We start from the raw sequence: 20,718 nt of genomic DNA on the forward strand, positions 1-20,718 counted from the left end.
CCCCCTTTCCTGCCCCCTCCCCCTTCCCCTCTTCCTCTCCCTCTCTTTCGGGTTTCCCTCTGTCACCTAGGCTGGAGTACAGTGGCATGACTTTGGCTCACTGCAACCTCCACCTCCTGGGCTCAAGTGATTCTCCTGCCTCAGCCTCCCAAGTAGCTGGGAGCACAAGCGTGTGTCGCCATGCTGCGCTAATTTTTGTTTTGTTTGTAGAGATGGGTTTTGCCATGTTGCCCAGGATGATTTCAAACTCCTGAGCTCAAACAATCTGCCTCCTTCAGCCTCCCAAAGATTACAGGCAAAAGCCACCATGCCCAGCCTATTTTTTTTTTTCTTTCTGAGATGGAGTCTTGCTCTGTTGCCCAGGCTGGAGTGTAATGGCTCAATCTCTGCTCACTGCAACCTCTGCCCCCTGGGTTCAAGCGATTCTCCAGCCACAGCCTCCTGACTAGCTAGGATTACAGGCATCCACCACCATGCCCGGATAATTTTTGTGTTTTTAGTAGAGACAGGGTTTCGCCATGTGGGACAGGTTGGTCTTGAACTCCTGATCTCAGGTGATCTGCTCTCCTCGGCCTAATGCCATTAGGCCAGGCGTGGTGGCTAATCCCAGCACTTTGGGAGGCCAAGGTGGGCAGATCACTTGAGGCCAGGAGTTCAAGCCCAGCCTGGCCAACATGGAGAAACCTGTCTCTACTAAAAATACAAAAAGTTGGATGTGGTGATGCATACCTGTAGTCCCAGCCATTTGGGAGGCTGAGGCATGAGAATCGCTTGAACCCGAAAGGCAGAGGTTGCAGTGAGCCAAGATCACACCACTGCACTGCAGCTTGGGTGACAGAGTGAGAATCTGTTCTAAAAAACCGCCACCCCCAAAAAAAGAACAAAAAAAGGGCTGGGCATGGTAGTTCATGCCTGTAATCCCAGCACTTTGGGAGGCTAAGGTGGGTGGATCACTTGAGGTCCGTTTGAGACCAGCCTGGACAACATGGTGAAACCCTGTCACTACTAAAAATATAAAAAAATTAGCTGGGCATGGTGGCAGGCGCCTGTAATCCCAGCTACTTGGGAAGCTGAAGCAGGAGAATTGCTTTAACCCAGGAGGCGGAGGTTGCAGTGAGCCAAGATCGTGCCACTGCACTCCAGCCTGGGTGATAGAGTGAGACTCTGCCACAAACAAACAAACGACAACAACAACAAAACCCCAAAGTGCTGGCATCACAGGCTCGAGCCACCAGGCCCAGCATAAGCATGTCTGTGTCTTAAAAAACAAACAAGGCCGGGTGCAGTGGCTCGCGAGTGTAATCCCAGCACTTCGGGAGGCTGAGGCGGGTGGATAACGAGGTCAGGAGGTCAAGACCATCCTGGTCAACGTGGTGAAACCCCGACTCTACTAAAAATACAAAAAACTAGCCAGGTGTGGTGGTGTGCGCCTGTTATCCCAGCTACTCGGGAGGCTGAGGCAGGAGAATCGCTTGACCCAAGAGGCAGAGAGGCTGCAGTGAGCCGAGATCATGCCACTGCTCTCCAGCCTGGGCAACAGAGCATGTGTTCACTGCTAGCATATATAATCAATTTTCTTTTTTTTTTTTTTTGAGACAGAGTTTTTCTCTTGTCACCCAGGCTGGAGTGCAATGGTGCAATCTTGGCTCATTGCACCCTCTGCCTGCTGGGTTCAAGTGATTCCCCTGCATCAGCCTCCCAAGTAGTTGTGATTATAGGTGCCTGATACCATGCCCAGCTAATTTTTGTATTTTTAGTAGAGGCGGGGTTTCACCATGTTGGCCAACCTGGTCTCGAACTCCTGACCTCAGGTGATCCACCCGCCTCAGCCTCCCAAAGTGCTGGGATTACAGGCGAGAGCCATGGCACCCAGCAGAATCAATTAATTTTTCTATGTTGACCTTGTACCTATGACCTTCTGAACTCATTTAGTCCTAGAGTTTTTTTGGTAGATTCTTCAGATTTTCTATCTGGATTTTCATCCTATCAGCAGTAAATTGGGAGTTTTACTTTTTCCTTTCCTTTTTCCTTTTCTTGTCTTATTGTGCTGGCTGGGTCTTCCAATACAATGTTGAACAGGAGTGGTAAGAGGACACAGCCTTGCCTCCTTCCAATCTCAGGGAAAAGCATCTGGTCTTTCACCATTAAGTATGATGTTAGCTGTAGGGGTTTCTGTAGATGCTCTTTATCAAGCTGAGGAAGTTACCTTCTATTCCTAGCTTGTTGACAGTTATCATGGAGAACTGTAGAATTTTGTCAAATTATTTTTTTGCATCCATTGATGTGTTCATGTAATTTTTCTTTAGCTTTTGTGAAATATTATAGAAAGCTTGGAAACTTCCCAACAATTTTCTCAGACCTATAGGGCCCTAGGAGCTCAGAGGCTACTGCCCTTCTAGTCCACCTTGTACCAATGTGCTCCAGGGAATGTAACTTGAGCCCTACCAGTGGCCGAAGTAGCCAAATGTGGGAAATGCCACAGTATCAACTGCTGGAGATTTACAATGCCCATCAACATAGCCAACCTCAGAGAAGCCCTGCAGGAGAGTTCTGTTACCTTCAACATGGAGTTTTCGGCTGGGCACTACGGCTCACACCTGTAATCCCAGCACTTTGGGAGGCCGAAGTGGGCGGATCACGAGGTCAATAGATCGAGACCATGGTGAAACCCCGTCTCTACTAAAAAATACAAAAATTAGCTGGGTGCAGTGGCGCACGCCTGTGGTCCCAGCTACTCGGGAGGCTGAGGCAGAATTGCTTGAACCCGGGGGGTGGTGGTTGCAGTGAGCCAAGATCACGCCACTGCACTCCAGCCTGGTGCCTGGCAACAGAGCAAAACTCTGTCTCAAAAAAAAAAAAAAAAAAAGTACTTTACCACATTGATTTGACCATGGAGGGCTTTCTTTTGCATAAATGCTGTTAGGGTCTCAGTGGACTTTCTCAAAAACACACTTAGAGAATTATTCAACTGATCTTGTCCCCTAATTTGCAGATGATCCAAAGACTGGAAAGAGAAGTGCGCTGACCAAGGCTCTGGTTAGTGGCATCACAGACCCAAGGTCGCAGGTCTCCTACTCCAGTCCACTGTTTGGACCACACTGCTGTGACATGCTAACAACTCGGCCGACATTCCTCACCACCACTCTGGTCTCCTTCGCAGCTCCTGGGCACTTCATCCCCAACAACCAAAGTGGGTCTGACAACACTCGATCACCAGAGGTGATGCTAAATTAGAGGAAACTGAGCAAGGGCTACCAAGTGCTACCGCGCAGAGAAAAGCAAGGCTGCAGGCCAGGTACGGTGGCTCACACCTATAATCCCAGCACTCTGGGACACCAAGGTGGGAGGACTGCCTGAACCCCGGAGTTCGAGACCAGCCTGGGCAGCATAGTGAGACTCATTCCTATTGAAAAAAATGAAACAAACAAAAAAGTTGTGAAATGAGGGAGATCTTATTTCCCCATGACAGGCCTGAGCCCCTGATCCAGTCACGACACAAGAATCTACCTTGGGATTTATTTTTATTTATTTATTTTTTGAGATGGGAGTCTGCCGTCACCAGGCTGGAGTGCAGTGGCTCCATCTTGGCTCACTGCAACCTCCATCTCCTGGGTTCAAGCAATTCTCCTACCTCAGCCTCCTGGGTGGCTGGGACCACAGGCTTGTGCCACCACAACTAGCTCATTTTCTTGTATGCTTAGTAGAGATGGGTTTCACCATGTTGGGCAGGCTGGTCTTAAACCCCTGACCTCAAGTGATCCACCAGCCACGGCCTCTCAAAGTGCTGGGATTACAGGCGTGAGCCACTGCACCTGGCCTCTACCTTGGGATTCAAATGACAGGAGACCAATAAGTGATTTTTCCCTCAAACCAGTTAAATGGAATCCTGTCACTTGCTAACAGAAGCCTATCTAACTCACATGCGAAGATGACAGCTTAGAGAAGGTCACCACTGAACTGACTTGGCAGACCCCTATGGATGAGGGGGTGTTGGCTGCCCCACAGTTCCACAGCAGGGAGCAATCCTGTCTGCCCCCAGCCTCATTCCCATCCCAGCTCCCACCAAAAAGACATAGGCAGCCAAAGGCAGCGTGGGCGGTCGTTGGTATACATCATACATTTATTAGTGAATATCCCTCTGAAATCAGCAACAATATTAAAAAAAATAATGATTGCACTACTTGGTCAAGCAGAACTAGCAACTTTCATTTTAAAAAAAGTACAAATCTGTTAAAAATTTCAATCAGTATACACATATATATAATACAACATACTAGTTATGTTAAATGCTACAAACCAATGTGAATCCCATGGAATGGAAAAAACCACACATTTAAGCTTTAAGAACCATTATTTTCTCTATATATTAGCATTTTCTCAAATACATACATGGGAAAAATGAGGTAACTGTAAAATGTGCAAGGAACAGGGCCCCCAAAATTACATATATTTCTATATATATATGTAATTTTATATATATAAAACCTTTCTAACACAGAACACAGGCGCTGGGCCCAGCCGGGGCTGGGGGAAGGTGCCCACTGTCATGCCTAGGCCGGAAGTTGGTAAATAAGAGTAAACAATGGCAAGCCCCCACCACAGGAAATCATTGGTAACTACAGCAAGGTCGGCAAATCACAAACATCCTAAGTAATTGTTGTAGAAATCTGGTTTTTTAATGATGATTTTTGAAATGCTGTTTCCCCCCAACAGCTGCTTGTTGGAATCACTGCTGCAGCCGACACACGATCTGTGAGCCTGTTTCCGCCTGCCCCAGGAACCACAAGGGGTCTGAAAACCTTTTGTTGGGGTTGGAAAGGGAGGGGGTTGGAGAGGGTGGTTCTGTGTAAAACATGTGGGTTTTCAACACTGCTATAAATATAGAAACGTCACCTGGAGTTATATACAGTAAGACTTTGGGTTCTCCATGGGGGTGGGACCAGGCTGACGGGCCCCACGGCAGGCTGGGGCGGGAGGTGGGGGCCAGGGCCGCTGCAGGGAGAACGAGGGTGGTTGGAGCATCCCTGAGGCAGCAGGCGCCAGGGGCTGCCTGCTAGGATGTGCCGGCCCCACACGCGGTTCGTTCAGGGCAGCAACCCCAGCTGGGTGTAGGACAGGAAAGGACTAGGACCAGGGAAAGAGGGTGGGAAGCTCAGCCAGACCCTACAGGGGCCTCCTCCAGAGCTTGGAGGGCAGGGATCAGGCTGGGGGGCCCCGAGAGATGGGGGTCCATGACCTTCCTGGTCCCGATCCTCCTGGGACTTTCTTGGAGGAGACCTGCCCAGGCAGGTAGGAAACGGGCCCTGGCTGGAGGGAGAAATGCCCTGAAAAGCGTCCGGTCCCAGTGGGCTCAAGGGACGTGTGCAGTACAGTGCATGGCAGTTATCAGCTGAGCACAGACCCCCAACTCTCTGCCCCACGACCGCCAGCGCCCAGCCCCACCCAGCCTGGCGCATGCATGCATGTGGGCTGCGCAGTGTGCCCGTGCTCGGCCCCCTGGGCACTCGGTCCCAGTTGGTCCCTATACCCGCCCCCATTAAACCAAAAGAAAAAAAAAATGTCTTAAATATCCACATCCCCAAATCCTACACGCGATTTTGGGCCAAATGAATAAACAAAAACTGCTGCTCCTCACGTTCATGCAAAACGACAGAGGGAGAGGAGATCGGCACAGGTCTGACCGCATCCCTGGGAGGGGCAGCCACCGGGAACACAGGGCTCCCTCTCCCCGCACGGCACAGGCCCTTCAGGCTACGTGTGCCCCAGCACAGGGCTAGGCTGGGACACCCTCCAGCCTGAGAATGGGGCTGGAATGTTGTGCCTGGGTTGAGGGTCCCCTAGGGAGCCAGACTCAGCCCTCACAGCAGCCAACCCAGAGCCAGAAGCCTGAGTTCACTGTTTGGGTTAAGTAGAGAGCATTCAGCCCTGGGGCTCAGGAAATGGCCTTGTGACACCATCTGTCTACGAGACTGGCAGTGCCACCTGGGCAGAGGGCACATCACTTCAGAGCATGAGACCAGCTGACCCAAGATGGTACCCTGTCTGCCTACCCTGGGGCCAAGGATCGCCACCAGCCCCACTGGGGGGAGCAGACCTCTGGCTCTCAGTGCCAGCAGGAATAGAGGAACCCCAGGGCGCACAGGAAGGAGACCAGATTATGGACACTCAGGCAGCTCCGTGGCGGGCGGACGGGCAGGCAGAACGGGGAGGGAGTCTTTGGAGCTTGGCAAATGCAGGGGCTTATTGCAGGAGCTCCTCACCGGGCAGACCCTGGCACCAGCTCTGGAGATGCAGGCAGGAGTGACAGGGCAGGCCTGGGCCACTCCCTCTCCGTCCTCCCTGTGCCCCCCACCCGAGTTTCCAGAGCTTCAGGCAGGGTTCTCCCGGGCAGCTGTGAGGCCTCACTCAGCCTCTCTGGGCATCTCGGAGGCGTCGGCCCGGCAGATGGGACACGTCCGGTTGGCCTGCGGGAACCGCAGGCATTGATGTCAGGCATTGCTCTCACCCACCCCAACCCACCACATCTGTGTAGCCACCTGGGAGGACTTGGTCCTCTGGAGCCAGAACTTCCAAGATGATGACAAGGACCAGGAGGGAAACACCCCAGGCCTGCCCATCGTCCCCCTGTCACCGCATGAGGAATACCCAAGAGCCAGCCTGGGCCGTGTTACCTTCAACCACTTGTCAACACACTTGGTGTGGAACTCATGGTTGCAGGGGAGGACTCGGAGAAGCTGCCGCACCTCGAAGTCACTGAAGCAGACCACACACCTGTGAGGGGTCATGGAGCGTCACCTCCACACTGAAGGCCACGGGAAGGCTCAGTGAAGCGTGACTCCCCTGAGAGGCGCGTCTTGTGGCAGCCAGCTATGTTCAGAGGGGCGGGACGTGGGGCAGGGTACTCACAGCGTCTGCTCTGACTGATGGCTGTCTGGGTTAAAGCGGTACGATGGGAGCTGCTCTATGTCTGCTTTGGTGAGGCCGCGGGGCTTGGCATCTCCCAGCCGCTCGGCCAGGTTCAGGAGGGCCTGCATGTGGGCAGGAGACAGGGTCAGCGCCGCCCAGGGCTGCAGGTCTCCCAAACCCTACCTCCCAGCACAGGACTCCACGAGACCTCATAGTTCTCCATCTCCACATCATCCACGTCCAGATCCAGGCTGATGGTGGGCCCCACTGCTGTTGGTGACATTGGCAGCATCGAGCTAGAGAGAGACAAAGATAGGGCCAAGGGTGAAGGTCAAGAGTCAGGAGTGGGTTGCACAGAGCCACTCTCCTGACTTCCTCTTTGCAAACAGAGCTCAGAACTCCACGTGGCTCATACTGGGAGATCCTGGTGTTTGGCCTAGGGTGTTGTAGTGGGGCAGAGAGCCCAGCTGGCCCTGGCGTGACTGTCAGGCTTGGGGGGATGCCAGATGGCTTTGGAGGCCCTGGGGCCCCTGGAGATGTGTTTGGGTCTAACCAATGGAGGTTCCAGGAGAAGAGGGCATAAGGAACCTGGGGCGGATATGTGGATACTTACAGGAAGTAGGGCAGGAAGCTGGGGTAGTAGGGTGGTGGGGGTGGTGGCGGGGGCAGTGGCTGCTGCAGGCGATATCTCTGGGTGCTCAGTCTCCGCGGCATCATGTGAGAATACGGCTGTGAGAGGGGCAAGGTGCAGGTCAGCCCAGGGAACCTGCCTCCCACCCGCCCCGGAGCCCGGGTACAGGTCAGCCTGGCGGGCCTGCCTCCCAGCAGCCCTGGAGCCCAGGTGGGGGTCAGGGTGGCACTCACCACACCAAAGGACAGCTCCTGGTGCAGTGGATCGTGGGGCAGGTAGTGCAGGGGCACTGACGGAGACAGGGCTGGGCCAGGGGCAGAGGTGGAGTAGGTGAAGCTACCCAGGGAGTGCTGGTCCCCACGCAGGTCCACGTCGTTGTCGAGCCGCTGCAGGGGCTGAAAGAGGTGGGGCTGGGTCAGCAAGTCAGTGAGACAAGGCTGTCCCTGCCGCCTTCCCCCATGCTATCCCCCTCCAGCACCAGACCCATACCCAGACTCACCATCCTCGGATGCTGGGTCTGCAGAGACACAAACTGCCCCAGGGGTGCCATGTGGGTGGGCTGGGGGGGTGGGGCCGGTGGTGGGGGGTGCAGGATGTAGTGGTCACTGGAGATGAGGTGGGGGTAGGCCTGATAGGGCACAGGCAGCTGCTGCATGGTGCACGCCTGGATAAGCTGCCGAGAGAGGGGGTGGGGGCTGAGAACGTTCTGGGCTCTGGGCCAGGCCTATACCATGCCACCCAGCAAAAGGCCCCCACTGGGCACATACCCAGCAGCTCCAGGGTCTGCACAAGAAACCCTGCGGAAGGCCTATCCCTGTCCTAGGCCACCCAGGCAGGACACTCCACTCTTAAGGCCCACAGCCTCAACTCCTGGGCCTCTGCCAAGCTGTAAGGCAGGTACAGGGGTGCTGGAAGGTCTCTGAACCTTGAAACGCTCTATTACCGAATGTGAACACACGTGTACGCTTTCCTGGGGAGGCCAGGAAGGCGCTCCGACAGCCTAGATGGCTGGATAGCTCGGCCCAGTTCAGGGCTGCCCTAGGCCAGCTGAGCCGCTGGCCTGTGCCTAGGGCTTGCAGCTGGTGGAGTAGGAGCTGGAAACACTCACTCACCGGGGGTGGGAGGCAGCAGAGGGGGTAGTGCTGCCCGCTGAACATCACGGAGCATGCTGGGAGCTGCTGGGCACTGCAGCCAGGGATGTGTTGGCCTGTAGGCAAGGGGAAGCCTTGGGTTGTCACTGTGGTGACTGTGTAAGACAGAGGGACGGGTCCCTGGTGCACCTGTGGGTGGAGAGAACGCCAGGAAAGTGTGAGAAGGAAGCTGGGCAAGAGTGCTACTCTCAGGAGAAACCGTCCTGCCAGGTCCAGCTGCTGGCTCCCTTCCCTTCTCCAATGGGACCTTCCTCAGCGCAGAGCAGACTGTGCCCCTACCCCCGGGTCCCCAGGGCCGAGAAGGCCCTGTGGGAATCCAGCTCTGCCAGTCATCCAGTGCGCCCTCTCCCTGGGCCTCAGTTTACCTACCTGTAAAATGGGGCTAATAATGCCTCCCTGGAATGTGAAATGAAGCAAGCAAGGTGAAATCAAGGCCTTGCTGCCTCTGTTTCTCAGACTGGCTCGAAGGGCTAGGGGCACACGAGGTGGGGTTCTGCCTACCTGCTCGTGGAGATCAACCATGAACGGGCTCTGCTGGGTGGCTGGGTGCAGCATTCGGGGGCTCCCGCCGGCAGGAGCCGAGGCTCGGCGCTCCTCTACAGGGAGGTGTGGAGGTTGGGACGGTGGCTGCTGGGAGGGTAAGCGCTCATCCCGGGCAGGCGGGCTGGTCAGGGGGCCCTCGAAGCCGGGGCTGCACCACAGAGAGGAGGCCCCGATAGGACTCAGGGGGACCACTCATGCACAGAACAGGGAGAGAAGCCAGGGTGACTCCCCCCACAGGGAGGGAAGATAGCTCAGGGCCCTGCGCCTCGTCCCTCAAGGCCCTCGTGCCCCAGCACCAGGACTGGGAGGCTCCTTCCTACCTTCCCCAGAGCTGGCCTGGGGTGCTGCTGGGTCCCGCAGAGAATCGCCGCTGACCCACGGGGGCAGAGGGTGGCCACCTAGTCACTGCCAGAGCCCATGGTCGCATCAGGGGGGCAGGGGGCTGGAGGGGCTGGGCCGGGACTCGAAACCCTAGGAGGCAGGAGACAAGGAAACTGAGGCACCTGGCCAACATGGTGAAACTTCATCTCTACTAAAAACACAAAAACCAGTCAGGCGTGGTGGTAGACACCCGTAATCCCAGCTACTTGGGAGGCTGAGTCAGGGGAATCACTTGAACCTGGGAGGCAGAGGTTGCAGTGGGCTGAGATCACGCCACTGCACTCCAGCCTGGCAACAGAGGAAGACTCTGTCTCAAAAAAAAAAAAAAAAGAGAAAAAGAAACTGCGGCACCGAGGAGTCCAGGTGCTTGTGCCATGGGGGTCAGAACCAAACCTCTGCAGTGTGACCTGAGACCAGTGGTGTTCAGCCATGCCCCTCCTCTGAGCCCTGGGGTCCAGTGCTGACATACCAGGACAGCTCAGCCTGCTGGCGTCCAGGCCTTACCTTCCTGCTGTGTGAAATGGGACCCAGGTCCCCTCAGTTGCTGGGCTCAGGGAGCTAGCCAGCGTGCTTCCAGGCTCCTGGTAGGCTCCCGCTGGGCCGGGTCCCAGGGCACCCTGTCCTGGAAAGGGGCGTCGGGTGGGACCTTCTTCTGCCTTACACCAGGGGCTACAATTTGGCCTCCAGGTGGCAGCTGGGGGTTCCTATGGAGGCTCCAGCATTCTCTCTTCTCTCTGGCTGGCTACAGCAGGGATTCCAAACAGGCCTGGGACCCAGTTCTCCTCTTACTAGCGCCGGGGAAGAGGTTCTATCCTGCCCCTGCCCTCAGGGGCTTCTAGTCCAAAGCAACACACTATTCTTTCTTCCCTTAACCTGCTCCCACTGTCCCTGTCCAAATGTGACTTCATCTACCTTTCAAGGAAAGTATAGCTGGCCCACTTTACAGAGGAGGAAAGAGAGGCTCAGCAAGCAGAAACTTGCCCAAGGCCCCAAGGCAAGTGTCAAAACTGGGAGGTGGGCCAAAGACAAGCCTCTCCCTGTCCTCTGCTGCTGATGGAGAGGACGGGCCCCAGGCTTCATGGGAGGCGATGAAGGAAGCTGGCCTGGGGAGACAGCGGAGTCTGGCATACAGCCAGGTCCTTACTCTGGGGGCCCCAACCCAGCCGTCAAAGTGGGATGTGGGGCCTGCTGAGAAAAAAGGAAGCAAGAACCCGAGAGAGGAAGTTAAATAGGAATGGGTTGGGGCAGGGTCTCCTGCCTCCGTTCAGAGCCAAGGGTCCAGGTAGGGAATGTCGAGGGACCTGGCTCAACCTCAGGGTTCCACTCAACTCCGAGCTGGGACGACACCCTGGCAGGAAAAGCTCTAGAACCTGTCAGGCCCCGCAGAGCTGAAGGGTGCATCCAACATGACCAGCTCTTTGTTGCTCCTGCCACAAGAAGGCCCCTTCCACCCCTTCCCCATCTAAAACGCCTATGCAGCCTCGATACTCAGCTTTCAATGTCACCCCCCTGCTGACACAGCCAGGGAGCCAGTGTACTGTCAGCTCAACACCTAGTTCCTTCCTGCCAACAGCGGCAAGAACCATTTCCTCTGTGCTGCACTTCACAAGCTTGGGCCCCACTTCTCAAAAGAAGCCTGCATGGGTGATGGGGCCCGGCCAGCAGAGAGTGTGGGCAGGGCCAGGGACCACCCGTGTCCAGCTCAGGGAAGGCCTAATGTGATATACGTGCATGGAACAGAGCCAATCACACAGGTCCAAGGCCACGCAGTCTGGCAGCCATAACTTTAATGCCAACGATTAAAAATTGGGAGATCACAAAAAACCTGGCTTCTCACGGCAAATCCAGTCCCACGTGTTTCTGCCTGGCCCCTCACTGGGAGCAACAGCTTTCTCTCCAGGTCACCCAGGACCATCCTCTGCCTGCCCGCCATAGGGGACTGGGTTTGTGACCCCTGGCACGGGCCAAGTGCACATCCTGACATGCATGTCTACACATAGAGCCTCTCTAATTCCTGCTAACAAACCAGTCAAGCAAACAACGGCCAAGAGAAGCTCAGGAAATCCCCAAGTGACTGAAACAGCAGATGCCCGGCCCCTCCCAGGCCTCCTGGACCAGACTCTTTGGAGGGTTGGGGAACAAGGGCACCTAGATTTTTATCAAATTCCCCAGAAGTTGCCATAGCATAACTAGGTTTGGGAATCTCTGTCCTAGCTAACCTCAGAGAGTCTGGGAGCTCACAGTTCTGCTGGTGAGGAGCGGTCACTGTAATAACCATGCTGTTTCCCCCACGCCAACTTGGTGAGTCCTCCCAGCAACCCCGGGAGGTCAGGACACCAAGGCTCACAGAAGTGAGGTCCAAGGCCAGTCAGCTGGAATTGTGGGTGCACAGGGGACCTAAAAGCACTCATGATTAGCCACCAAGCCAGCAGCCTTGACTGCTCCTCTTGTGCCAGATGTCTTGCTGATGGCTGAGCAGTGCCAGGCCCAAGGCACTCCTGCAGAGGCCCAAGCCTGTGGGTGTCTGCTCTGTGGCCAGCCCCCTACCAAGGCACCCACTCCTCAGGGCAGGGAAGGGGTAAGGAGCTGTGAAAGCAAACCAGACACAGAAGGGCCTCCAGCTGTGGGTGACAGCATCAGCTCTCACAGACTCACACCTGACACTGATTTCTAGCTAGATTCTTGGCTACAGGCAGTGGGCAAGGGCTTCCCCTCCTAAGCCTCAGTATCTTCATCTGTAAAATGGGAACAACTCAATAACTACCTCCCAGTTTACCACAAAGGACTGCTCCAAGGCAATAGCAGAAGCAACCTGTGAAGTCTTACTTAGCTTGGATGTAAATGACGATTACTAGAGAATACGACATGCCGACCTCCGTTCCCAACCTCAAGCAGAGCCTGAAGGGTGCCACTTCCAGGCAGCAGGCAGATATGCTACTCTAGGGGAATGCCTCAGCTGGGAAGAGTGGCTCCTGGTTCTTTAAGCCCTGCCAGGAACAGGGGTGGCATAGAAAGGTTACACCCACTTCACAGCTGAGAAAACTGAGGCCGAGAGAAAGGAAGTAACTTGCTCTAGGCCACAAAGCCAGAATGAACAATATTGGTCCTGGTTGGGCCCCTAGGCCCAAACTCCTCCATAACTGCTTGTGGCATCAGTAGTTGGAGGAAATCACCTAATCGCGAGTCTCTAAGCCATTCAGAAGGCTGGGAGAGCACCCTCTTTCAGGCACCCATCATTGGCTTTGTGGTGCAGAGAAGCAAGCACGGGCCAGAGTTGGAGCTAGCAACTTGCTCAAGGTCAAACAGCAAGGGTGGCCAGACGGCCTCTCCGAACAACTGCTCAGTCTACATCTCTGTGCTGTGCTGTCACCAAGGTCTGTGTGAACCCGTCTTGAGAGTCCCGTTGCTGAGCCCTATCGGGCCAGGGGCATGCAATGCATTTTGCAGTTAACACTCTCCCCACCACCCACCCACGAGAGGCAGCCAACACCTGAGGTCCAGTGCCCCAAGCACCTACCCTGACCTTGGTCTAAGGGCCCCAGGGATCTGTTAGCAGGAAGAGGCACTCCCTTTTGCAGATGAAAACAAAGTAAGACCTTGGGGGCACGAATAGACTCAAGCAGGAAGAGAAGCCCCCCTTCCTACTTCCCCACCCCGCACCCCAAACAACCAGGCTCTGGTGCCTGGGGGCCACTGAGAGCCGGACCACCAGACTAAGAGAGAAGACTTCCTGGGTGACCTTGGGCAAGGAAATCCCTTTGCTTCTGAGAGCCTCAGTTGGCACAGCTGTAAAATGGGGGTGGAAACCTTTCCTTCCCAGAGCGCCCAAATAAAACCAGCAGAGTCAAGAGGAAACCAGGTTGTCACATTAGTGGGGGAGGAAAACAGTGTCTCTGGGGAAGAGGGGGGCTCCCCAACGCGGGCCAAGGGCTCTGGGAACCTTACCCAGCCAGCCCTCCCAGGGATGGTACTGGGGGCCGAGGCGCGGACACCTGCCCCGAGAGGGGCCTCTCTCGTCCACCTCCCACTCTTTTGTGCCGCTCTCGGAGGGACACCGGGGGCGGGAGGCAAGACTGCAGCGCCTGGGCCGGAGCGCTGTGACTTTAAGAGCCGAGGATCCCGGACCATGTGCTCGGCGTGAGACAAAAGCAACAACAAAGGAAGTGGCGGCCGCAGGGGGAGGGGGGCGGCTCCTTCCTCTCCAACCGCAGCGCTCACCTTCTGGAGAGAGGAGACCCGGCCCGGCCGCTGGGGGCCCTGGGGGTGGGGGTGGGGGGGGCCCTGATCCCTGAGATCTCGCTGACCGCCCGTGATTAACCCCTGCGGAGCCAGCTAGATAACTGCCCCCATTCCCAGGGGAGGAGAACCGGAGGTCCAGGGGTGAGGGAATAGGGAGTTGGGGTCCCTGGCCCCGACTCACCTTTGGCCGCCCGGCCACACGTTGACTCCTTTGTTCCCGATCTATGACGGCCAAACTGGGCAGGGGGCGGGCGGGGGGGCTGCCTGGACCCTTTAAGAGCTCCCGCCCTGCGGAACAATGTGCTGCCCTCCCCACCCCCGGGTCCGGGGGTAGCCCCCTTCTTCCGGGGCCTCTCTTTGTTGTCCGCCCGACGGCGTCTGCCTTGCGAGGCCCACCCGCGGTCAGTCTCTCTCGGACCAGGCCCTTAGGGAGCGGGAGGCGGCGCAGGACGCAGCTGGGTCTGCGCGGCTGCCGGCGGCTGGCCCTTTAAGAACTGTCCGCGGCGGCAGCGGAATGTAACAAACCCCACATTTGATTCACAACATTCGAAGCGGCGGGGTCGCGCGCCGGGCGGGAGGGGGCTCGCGGGGGCGCGCCGGGAGGCTCCGGCAAACAGTAGCCTACTGCAAGCCCGCGGTGGCCCCGCCCCCCACCAGGAGCTCCGCCCCGAGAGTCAATCACTCGCGGCGACCAGGCACGTGACTAGTGGACCGCCATCTTGAAAGTTTTTTTTAACCTCCTCCTCGCCCCCACCTTCGCACTTAAAGTGACCGCAGCCGTAGTCAAAAGCAAGGGGCGGGGCCACATGGCCTGATATAAAGATGGGGAGACCTCAGGGTGGGCAAAGCCGATCGGCTGCAAGTCGAACTTGCTATGCAAACTCGCGAATTTGTCGCGCCTCTGAGGCTGTTTCCCTGCCGAAGAAATGGGTCCCGCCAGAAGAACCGGCAGTACGGACTTACTGTGTCATGGTCCCCTCCTCGGAGACAGGGTGCTGCCTGGGATTCTGAAGTGCAATGGTTCTGACCTCTGACGGGACGAAAGTGGCCTCAAGCCGGCCCAAGTGGTTAGGCTGGATTTAACAGCCCTGGGCCGGCCACCTTTCCGGAGATGACGTCACCCCCAAGAGCTGCAGCACCGCGATGACATCATGGCCCTGCCGCCCCACATCTCCTTGTTTATACTACGCGGCGTCTTTAAAAAGCTGGAACGGCCCAGGTTGCCCGATAAACCAATGGCGGGCCACCCATGCAAACGAGCTAACGTCTGCGGGGCAGGGAGATTGGCCCTGCTCGGGATGACGTCACAGAGATATTTAACCGCCCCGCCCTCAGCGTGGCGGCGTAGGAAGAGGGGCGGGGAACGGATTGGAGTTTACGACAAAACTGCTGGCGCCGGGCGCTCTAGCTGTTAGGCTGGGCTTGAGAATTTGGTGTCCCCGCGGAGACCTCCCTGCCCAGGGAAACTGGGAACTAAGCCCAGTGAAGCCTCTATACTTGAGTTTTCTACTCCTCTCAGCAGCTATGAGACAGAGAGATTACTATAGCCAGTTCATTTTACAGATGGGGAAAGTGAGGGCCTTCCCTCACTCGAGATCACACAGCTAGAAGTGTGGCGGAGCAGGAATTTGAACCCAACCCAAAGCTGAGCCTCGTTCTCCTTTGCCTCGATGCCCACCCACCCGGGCAAACTTTATACAAAGTGGGATATTACCTCCATCACAATTATATAAGCAAAAAATCAGTAATTCCTTAAATATCCGAGAACAGGTCGAACAAATTATATTGGGTGCATGCATATAATCAATAACGACTCTTGGGCAGTTACCACAAAGAGGCAGCTGGGGTCACATGGGACTACCTCCAAGACAGCCGTAAACAAGGCGCCAATGCAAAGTGTTAACATCTGTTAACCTGTGTGGTGGGCCATGGGGCAGGGGGATGGGGGGCTCATTTTCTATGCTGTTTTGGTGTATTTCAGAATCCCAAATTTTAAATTAAAATTGAAACCAAGATGCTGAACAGGAGTAACAGTATGTATCCGGTTTTTTTAATTGGACATATACCATATCTGCATATAATATTTCTAGAAGGGTATACAGGAAACTGATTAACAATTGTTGTCCTTAGGGAGAACTGGAAGGGAGGAGTGGGTCAGGAGGATAGATTATGGTATATGATATTGTAAATTTGCTCTTTTTAAAAAACTGTGCTTTATAACCTACTGAAATTTTTAAAGAAAATTATTATAAAGACTATGTCTTAAGTCTTTTAAGCCAGAAAAATTTTTGTTCCCTTAAAATCAGAAATCCCCTTTAAGCTTGGGTAACAGACATGTTTATGGCAATGTTTGTACCAGCAACAATCAGTATCACTGTGCAACACAATGACTGAAGGCGGAACCGAGCCGGCTGTTTGCAGATCTCTAAGCAACACAAGACCAAGTTCATGATGCAGTGCTATTGATGTTACCCGGAATGCCAAACTCTATCCATCACAGTTAAAACTTACGTGTGCATGAGAATAAGTGTGGATATACCAGGTTATGTCTTTAACTAGTTCCTTATCATCAACTGTTCTTTCACCTCCAGTGTCTCCTTCAACCTTTTGTTTTCCCTACCACACAAAAGCAATTTGAAAACCCTTCCCAAGGCCGGGTAAGGTGGCTCAAGCCTGTAATCCCAGCACTTTGGGAGGCCAACGTGGATGGATCACGAGGTCAGGAGTGAGTTCCAGACCAGGCTGACCAACATGGTGAAACTCCATCCCTACTAAAAATACAAAAATTAGCCAGGTGCACGCCTGTACTCAGGAGGCTGAGGCAGGAGAATCACTTGAACCCAGGAGGTGGAGGTTGCAGCAAGCCAAGAACAGGCCATTGCACTCCAGCCTGGGCAACAGAGCGAGACTTTATCTCAAAAAAAAAAAAAAAAAAAAAAAACCTCCACACACACACATTCGAAGGTACCTACATATTTGTTGGATTACTGCCTGCCTGCCCTTATGGATAGGGCCTACAGTGGCTCCCTACTGCCAGCTGCATGGAAACCTGATGTTGGGGCTGCACTTAACAAGCTCTTCCTGCCCAAACTTTTCAGGCTCGCCTTTCCCCAGTCCCTCCTCTCACACAATGCTGGTGCTTCCTCTGGCCTTCTCTCCCTGCCACCTTCCTGCCTTTGCTCAGGCTACACCGCCTGCCTGGAATGCCCTGTTTTCCTTTCTGCCAATTTGTTCTGCTTTTCTGCCATTTGAGGCTCTGTTCCTATCTCACCTCTTAGAGGAAGCTGTTTGTGACGTCTCCAGCTGTGCTGAAACCCCCATTTTTGAACGCAGAGCTAGATGTACCCCAGCCTTCACCTCGTGCCATTTAATTTGCACATAGCCCTGTCGCAATTGCTGTGTATCTCACTTATTCCCCTCCTGGCTGAAGGGGCTTGGCGTTTTTAAGTGCACAGGTGTCCAGCCTTCACTGGCACATAGGGGCACCTCAGCCTCATTTTACAGATGAGGATTTGAGGCTTAAAGAGGTGAAGTGACTTGCTGCACAGTGAGACCACCTTTACCATCCCCACCTTAGGAAAGTGACCCTCCAGCCACAATCTAATCCTGTACTTTTAAGCCACCAAGCCTCTGACTGGCATTCTTTCTGTTTAATATGTCCTCAATATCCCCTACTCACCTGGGCAAAATCCTGCTTACGCTTTGTGGCTAGCTCAAAAGCCACCCCCTTGGAGCCTTCCCTGCCCTGCCGGCTTGCTCTGGCTTCCTCAGTCCAGTAGGATTATCATCACGTTGCATCATGAGAGCAGAAGGCCACCTCCATGTGACTGCTCCCCCTGCTCCCAACAGAGCCCACAACACCAAGTGCAGGGCCTGGCTCACACTGGGTGGTGGATGCCTAGCGATGGGGCTCTGGGTTTGCCCCTTGTCCTGCAGGACCAGGAAACCCCTGCCCTGTCCTGGCCCCAGGAAACCCTCAGTAAATCCCCAGTCTCTTGAGTTTCCCCCCAGCGCCAGAGGTCAATAACACATCTCCCCATAACCTAAAAAACCTACGTGGGTGGATGTGAAATCACCCTGCTGTGGGGACGTGGCCTGCACACCTACTTTGCTTGCCGTGTTCTCCCCACACCCCAAGCCCTTGAAGGCACGTGTTGTTTACTTTCATTTCATCAAGAGGAAAGCGGTTCAGAGCCATGGAGGGGCCACCCTTACCACAGAGCCCAGAAGTATGGCCCTGAGGGCCCCAGAAACCACAGATGGGAGTAGCCCACCTCTGCTCTGGCATCTGCTGTGATTTCTATGGGGAAATGGGGGTCTTAGGGTCTTCCACAAGCTCTGGGCAAGTCCTATCCTGATCTCCTTACCATGATCTAAGAGCTGGCTACCAGCGTTGGCCCCATTTTACAGATGAGGTGAGAGGTGACAGGACTCACCTGGTGTCATGCAGCCATCAAGGGGCAAACCTGGGATCTCATTCTAATCTCACATCAAGTGTTGTTTGTTTAGTATGAAATGCCCACAGGGGTCCCCATGGCTGCTGAAGAACCAAAAGCACATGTCCCCAGGGAGAGTCCACAGAGGCTCAGGGACTAGGGGATGGCTCCAGATCAGAGTGGATGGGAGCCAGAGAGGGGTTCCCATTTTGATCCTTCCAGCACAAAGCACTTGACGCTACTTTCTGGCTTCCTCCCCCAGGCCTCCTTTGCAGAGGGGAGGGGCTTGGGCAGGCTGAGGCAGGAAGAGGAGGGCGTGGCCCTGTTTCCTGCTGGGGCCCTGCCCAGCCCGGGTTCCCACCCCTTCCCCGGAGCCGGGATAACCGGCTGCCTCTCTCCCTCAGAGTCATAAAGTACCTCACTTCTTTCTTCCAAGGCCCTCAAACCTCCCCACGAAGAGGCAGGGCCCAGGAACCTTACCAGGATGGGGCTGGCGGGACACAGAGACTAGGGTACCAGCCAGGGACACAGCACAGTCTGGCAGAGCCAGCTCAGGGCTCACACTTCCCAGATACCAGAGCAACAGACCAGAGCCCAGAGCCTCACACACCAGGGAAGGAGCAGACAAGGCCCTGCTAAGTTCTCTCCACTCAGGGCCGGCCTCAACACCCCTGAGCCCCGAACTCTGGCTCCCTTAAGTGGCTGTTTGTGCAGATGGCGGCGAGGGCAGGGCATCTGCAGAGGTGCTCCCCGCCTGGGGCTCAGGCCTGCAGCATTCGGGCTCCAGTTTTGAGACCTTGGATAAGTTATATGGCTTCTCTCCTCCTCAGTCTCTCGTCTGTAAAATCAGGTGAATGATAATAACTAGTGCAGAGGACGTTTCCCGAGCACCTGGGCTGTGCCCAGAGCAGGTGTTCATCTCCCATAGGCCACTGGGGGTAAAGAGCTACACTGAGGGGTGAGACAGAGCCCCTGAGGCCGGCCCGCCCTACCTCTGGCTAGCCTGTGACCTCGGGGAGGTCAGTAAGGTCTGTGAGGCTGTCTGTCCAGGTGTGAAGCGGGGTTATAGCATCTTCCTCTGTGGGTCAACAGTCGCTCTCAGTGTGTGTGCCGGTGGGCGGTACCTGCCGACTTTCAGAGTCTGGGTCCGCATTTGGAGGTGTGCGCTTTGTGGGTGTGGCGTGGGGGCGTTCCCCTTTCTGACTCCTCCTCCCCACCATGCACCTCTCAAACTGGAACCCCTAGATTCTGCACACGGAGCAGGAACCGTCACCACATTGTTCAGAGATGAAAACCGAAGGCTGCAGGAGAGCGGTCCCTGGAAGACCCAGGAAGACAAGTCTACCCCCATTGTCCCTCCATCTTACTCTTTCTCTTCCCCTCACTTCCCAGCCCCCGGCACCAGCCAGACTCTAGCTTAGTGGCTTTCAAGGAACGGAGGCTGTGTGACCTTGGGCAAGACAAGGACCCTCTCCAGACCCTGCAGCGTTCCGACATCTAGAATGCAGTAAGGACGGCGCTGGGGTGCAGCGGTCTGTTCCCCGGACCTGCAGCCGCTCCAGGGCAGGGCTCAGGCCGCCCTGGCTCCCCACCAGCTGGCACAGGGGGCGTCGGGGAAATGTTTAGGACGGACATGGCGAGGCCAAAGAACTGCAGCGCGTCTCCGGCTCGCGGTCCCGGACCGCCTGGGTCCCAGCCGCAGCCTGGATCTGCCGGGGTGGCGGTCAGGACTTGCGCGGGGCGCAGGGCACGCGGGGGCTCTATGTTCCCCGGGGCTCCCCGAGCTGGGGAGTTTGGACCTAGCGGACCGGGAGAAGAGCGGCGCGGCTCCTGCTGCCGGGCCCTGGACCGCGAGTTCCCGCCGTGCGGGCGCCGGCAGAGGCCTGGCGGGAAGCCCCCGCGCGCGCTCCTCCGCCGGCCCGCGGCCGCCCCCTACCGCCGCGAGCTTGCCGGCCCCGCGTCCGGGGCGCTCGGCGCAGGGTCCGGGCCGGGCGTTACCTGGGGCCGCGGCGGGGCTCCACCCCCACCCGGCGGCCGGCGCGTCGCTCCCGCTGCAGGCCGGGCTCCCGGTGCGGCTGCGGCCCGCGCGCCGCCTGCCGCGGCCCCTCTCCAGCCCAGTGCAGGGGAACCGTCCGCGGACCTCACCACCCCGGCGCGCGGGGCCAACGCCGGCTGCGCAGCTTCCAGGACCCCCGCCCCGGCCCCGCGCGAATGGAGCTGCCTGGGCCGCACCACGCGTGCGGGAGCGCGGGTGGCGCGGGCGGGGCGGAGCCTCTTTCGGCCGCGCCCGCCCGGCGTCAGGCGGCCAGGGGTGCGTAAGGGCGCGGCGCCTGGAGCTTGGCGGCCTCCGTGACCTTGGAGGAGTGACTCCGTTGCCTTGTCTGTGAAACAGAAGAAACAATACAACCCCGTGGTCGTTCAGAGAATCTTC

At 56.2% G+C, this 20,718-nt stretch overlaps 1 protein-coding gene across 7 annotated transcripts; it reads right to left on the reverse strand.

The window, feature by feature from the left end:
- Positions 1–4,102: 4,102 nt before the first annotated feature.
- RNF44 (ring finger protein 44) lies at positions 4,103–20,509 on the reverse strand. Of its 7 annotated transcripts, none has more exons than XM_017512803.2 (11): positions 14,033–14,775; positions 9,552–9,702; positions 9,190–9,379; positions 8,650–8,817; positions 8,037–8,210; positions 7,771–7,932; positions 7,520–7,635; positions 7,115–7,202; positions 6,907–7,028; positions 6,672–6,771; positions 4,103–6,464 (listed from the first exon to the last, which is right to left on the reverse strand). In XM_017512803.2, the coding sequence occupies exons 2-11, from the start codon at positions 9,656–9,658 to the stop codon at positions 6,402–6,404; spliced, it is 1,290 nt and encodes a 429-aa protein (XP_017368292.1). In that variant the 5' UTR covers positions 9,659–9,702; positions 14,033–14,775; the 3' UTR covers positions 4,103–6,401. The 7 variants fall into 7 exon arrangements, with proteins under 7 accessions (XP_017368292.1, XP_017368290.2, XP_017368289.2 ...); XM_017512801.2 differs by lacking the exon at positions 14,033–14,775 and adding an exon at positions 20,286–20,509 and having other exon boundaries at positions 6,216–6,464; XM_017512800.2 differs by lacking the exon at positions 14,033–14,775 and adding an exon at positions 14,815–16,609 and having other exon boundaries at positions 6,216–6,464.
- Between the last annotated feature and the right edge of the window lie 209 nt (positions 20,510–20,718).

The sequence above is a fragment of the Cebus imitator genome, unplaced genomic scaffold (genome assembly GCF_001604975.1).
Source record: "Cebus imitator isolate Cc_AM_T3 unplaced genomic scaffold, Cebus_imitator-1.0 Scaffold478, whole genome shotgun sequence".
Taxonomy (NCBI): Eukaryota; Metazoa; Chordata; class Mammalia; order Primates; family Cebidae; genus Cebus; species Cebus imitator.